Genomic DNA, 3,257 nt, shown 5'->3' on the forward strand with positions numbered 1-3,257 from the left:
TTGTGAGTGGATTTGGTAGACAGAAACTGAAAGAAGCTCGTCTTATTGTGTGTGTTTGTATGTGTGCCTTTGTGTCTGTCCGTCTCCTAGTACCACTTGACAACCATTGTTGGTGTGTTTACATCCCCGTAACTTAGCAGTTTGACAAAAGAGACCGATAGAATAAGTACCTGGCAAAAGAGACTGACAGAATAAGTGCTGGGATTGATTCATTTGACTAAAAATTCTGCAAGGTGGTGCTCCAGCATGGCTAGGGTCTAATGACTGAAATGAGTAAAAGATAAAAGATACATATATATATATAATTATAATAAAGTTTAAAGAGTTTTTTTTTTTTTTGACAGATTTAGTTACCTTATATATGTTTTATATGTATTATGTATATGTATTAATTTTTTTTTTCTCGTTTTCTGCTGTTATTTTAGGTGGGATGATGATGTGGTGTTCAAAAACTGTGCCAAAGGAGGGGACGACAGGAAAGGTCGAGGTTTCATTAACGATACACTTCGCTCAGAGTTTCACAAAAAATTCATGGAAAAATATGTGAAATAAGGAGACGGAACTTTCAAAATGATAATTATAAAAACAGGACAGATGTCAAAAGTTAGAAATAAGAGTCAGTGGGGAGATTTTTATCATTGTTATATCATGCTTATGTCATCATTCATAACTTCCCTTTTTTTTTTCCACTGTTGGGATTTTAACACTATAGAGAAGCTGTCAGTCTATGGAATATTATCATATTCCTCTTAGTCCCTTGTTGGTGTCATATCTGGAATTTTAAAAAAAATAAATAAATAAATAATTCATGGAGGTTCATGCAGAATGGTGAGAATCCAAATAGTAATGTTTCTTTTCAATCTTAATAAGTTCTGGCAGGTTTCACCTGGATATCTGGTCGCTGTTGTTTTCCATCATCAGAGAACATCTCTCTTTAGATGATGTGTGTTCATAACACACATAGTGCAAAACAGCAAAGTTCTTATCTCATTGACCCCCTTCATGGAATCATTGCTAACACATCAACCACAACCATGTAAATTTCTTATTTCTTTACTGCCCACAAGGGGCTATTCACAAAGGGGACAAACAAGGACAGACAAAGGGATTAAGTCGATTATATCGACCCCAGTGCATAACTGGTACTTATTTAATCGACCCCGAAAGGATGAAAGGCAAAGTCAACCTCGGTGGAATTTGAACTCAGAATGTAGCAGCAGACGAAATACCGCTAAGCATTTCACCCACCGTGCTAACGATTCTGCCAGCTCGCCGCCTTGTAAATTTCTAAAATATAATTAAAAAGTACAATTAATAAAAATTCTTTCATTTGTGCATATCAAGACTGCTTTTTAATAATAAATATTTTGAGAAATCTAATGTAAAGTACTTTAAAAAATTGATAAAGATCAATAAAATACCAGACATATACTGATAGAATATTCAATGTAAAATATGTGTTTGTTGAATACAAGTCATTACATTGATATTTGGTTGGAAATTAAGGCTGTGAGCTGGCAGAATTGTTAGCACGCCAAGCAAAATGCTTAGCAGTATTTTGTCCCTCTTTGAATTCTGCTGAGATTGACTTTGTTTTTCATCCTATAGGTGTTGATAAATTAAGTATCAGTTAAGCACTGGGGTCGATGTAATTGACTTACCCCCTCCCCCGAAATTGCTGGCCTTGTGCCAATATTTGAAACCAATATTTGGCTGCAAATTAGTAAGTTTTTAGGCTTAAATTACTGCATTCTCCCAGATTCAGCTTGCTAATAATTCAATGCCCTTAATGCTCAAAATTGTTTCAGACGTTTATCGACCTCTTGGATGGCCATGTAGATCTCCCTCATCCTCATAGGGGTCTATATTAACCACTTTGCCAATCCTTAATCTTAAGCAGTGGTTCCCAAACTGCTTCCCCCTTAACACCCAGGCCACATTCCTAGCACCCCTGCCCCAATTAACCATCACAAACATAGACCTTTTTCTGAAGCAAATTCAAAGCAACTGTATTTCGCAAACAAAACTTAACCTAATGAACCCATTATTTTGTTTGTTTTTACATGAATCGCTGCCCCATTATTGCCCCACTTGGAATTTTCCAACACCCCCCCCCCCCAGGGGTGCAATACTGCCCACTTTGGGAACCACTCGTCTAAAGGAAGAGGATGTTCTTTGATAACAAACAACAACAGCATTAAGGTCTTTCCATCCGGTTCTGTCAGAAACATATTGAGAATGAAGATATTTTATTTTATGAAAAATAAAATTGACATAAAAAGGAGATATTCTCCCCCCTATTTTTTTCTTTCTTTCTTTTTTGTTATTTCTATATCCAGATGATTCTTTATTTGACGAAGAAAATTGTAACACACAATACATGAATTCATTTTTACAGTTTTTAAAAAATTTATTTAATAAAATTGAAAACAATTCCATTGTAATTTCATTGCATAAATTGTGTTGCTAAAGTTATTATTTTTTAGATTTTTGTATTCATCATCATTATCATCGTTTAACATCCGCTTTCCATGCTAGCATGGGTTGGACGATTTGACTGAGGACTGGTGAACCAGATGATTACACCAGGCTCCAATCTGATTTGGCAGAGTTTCTACTGCTGGATGCCCTTCCTAATGCCAACCACTCCAAGAGTGTAGTGGGTGCTTTTACGTGCCACCGGCACAAAGGCCAGCCAGGCCGTACTGGCAACGGCCATGCTCGAAATGGTGTATTTTACATGCCACCTGCACAGGAGCCAGTCCAGCGGCACTGGCAACAATCTCGCTCGAATGTCTTTACACATGCCACTGGCACAAGTGCCAGGAAGGCGACGCTGGGCACTAAAAAAAAATATATTTAATAATACTCTACAAGGTGCAGGCATGGCTATGTGGTTAAGAAGCTCACTTGCCAACCAGATGGGCCCAGGCTCAATCCCAATATGCAGCACCTTGGACAAGTGTCTTTTACAATAGCCCTAAGCCCACAAATGCCTTGTGAATAAATTTAGTAGGTGGAAATTATGTTGAAGCATATGGTATATATATATATATATATATATATCATCATCATTTAATGTCTTTTCCATGCTAGCATGGGTTGGACGGTTTGAGTGAGGTCTGGAAAGCCAGCAGCTACACCAGGCTCCAATCTGATTTGGCAAAGTTTCTACAGCTAGATGCCTTTCCTAATGCCAACCATTCCGAGAGTATAATGGGTGCATTTTACGTGCCACTGGCATGGGAGCCAGTCAG

General features: G+C 37.5%; 1 protein-coding gene across 3 annotated transcripts in view; it reads left to right on the top strand.

Annotated features, from left to right (window-relative positions):
• Positions 1–2,458, top strand: part of LOC106877386 (protein CWC15 homolog B) — a 30,171-nt gene extending 27,713 nt beyond the window's left edge. For all 3 annotated transcript variants that reach the window (XM_089337657.1, XM_089337659.1, XM_089337658.1), the window contains one exon: positions 426–2,458. In XM_089337657.1, coding sequence (XP_089193783.1) covers positions 426–552 — 127 coding nt within the window. In that variant the 3' untranslated portion in view covers positions 553–2,458. The remainder of the gene's footprint in view (positions 1–425) is intronic.
• Positions 2,459–3,257: the final 799 nt, after the last annotated feature.

The sequence above is a fragment of the Octopus bimaculoides genome, chromosome 19, assembly GCF_046866305.1.
Source record: "Octopus bimaculoides isolate indiv1 chromosome 19, ASM4686630v1, whole genome shotgun sequence".
Taxonomy (NCBI): domain Eukaryota; kingdom Metazoa; phylum Mollusca; class Cephalopoda; order Octopoda; family Octopodidae; genus Octopus; species Octopus bimaculoides.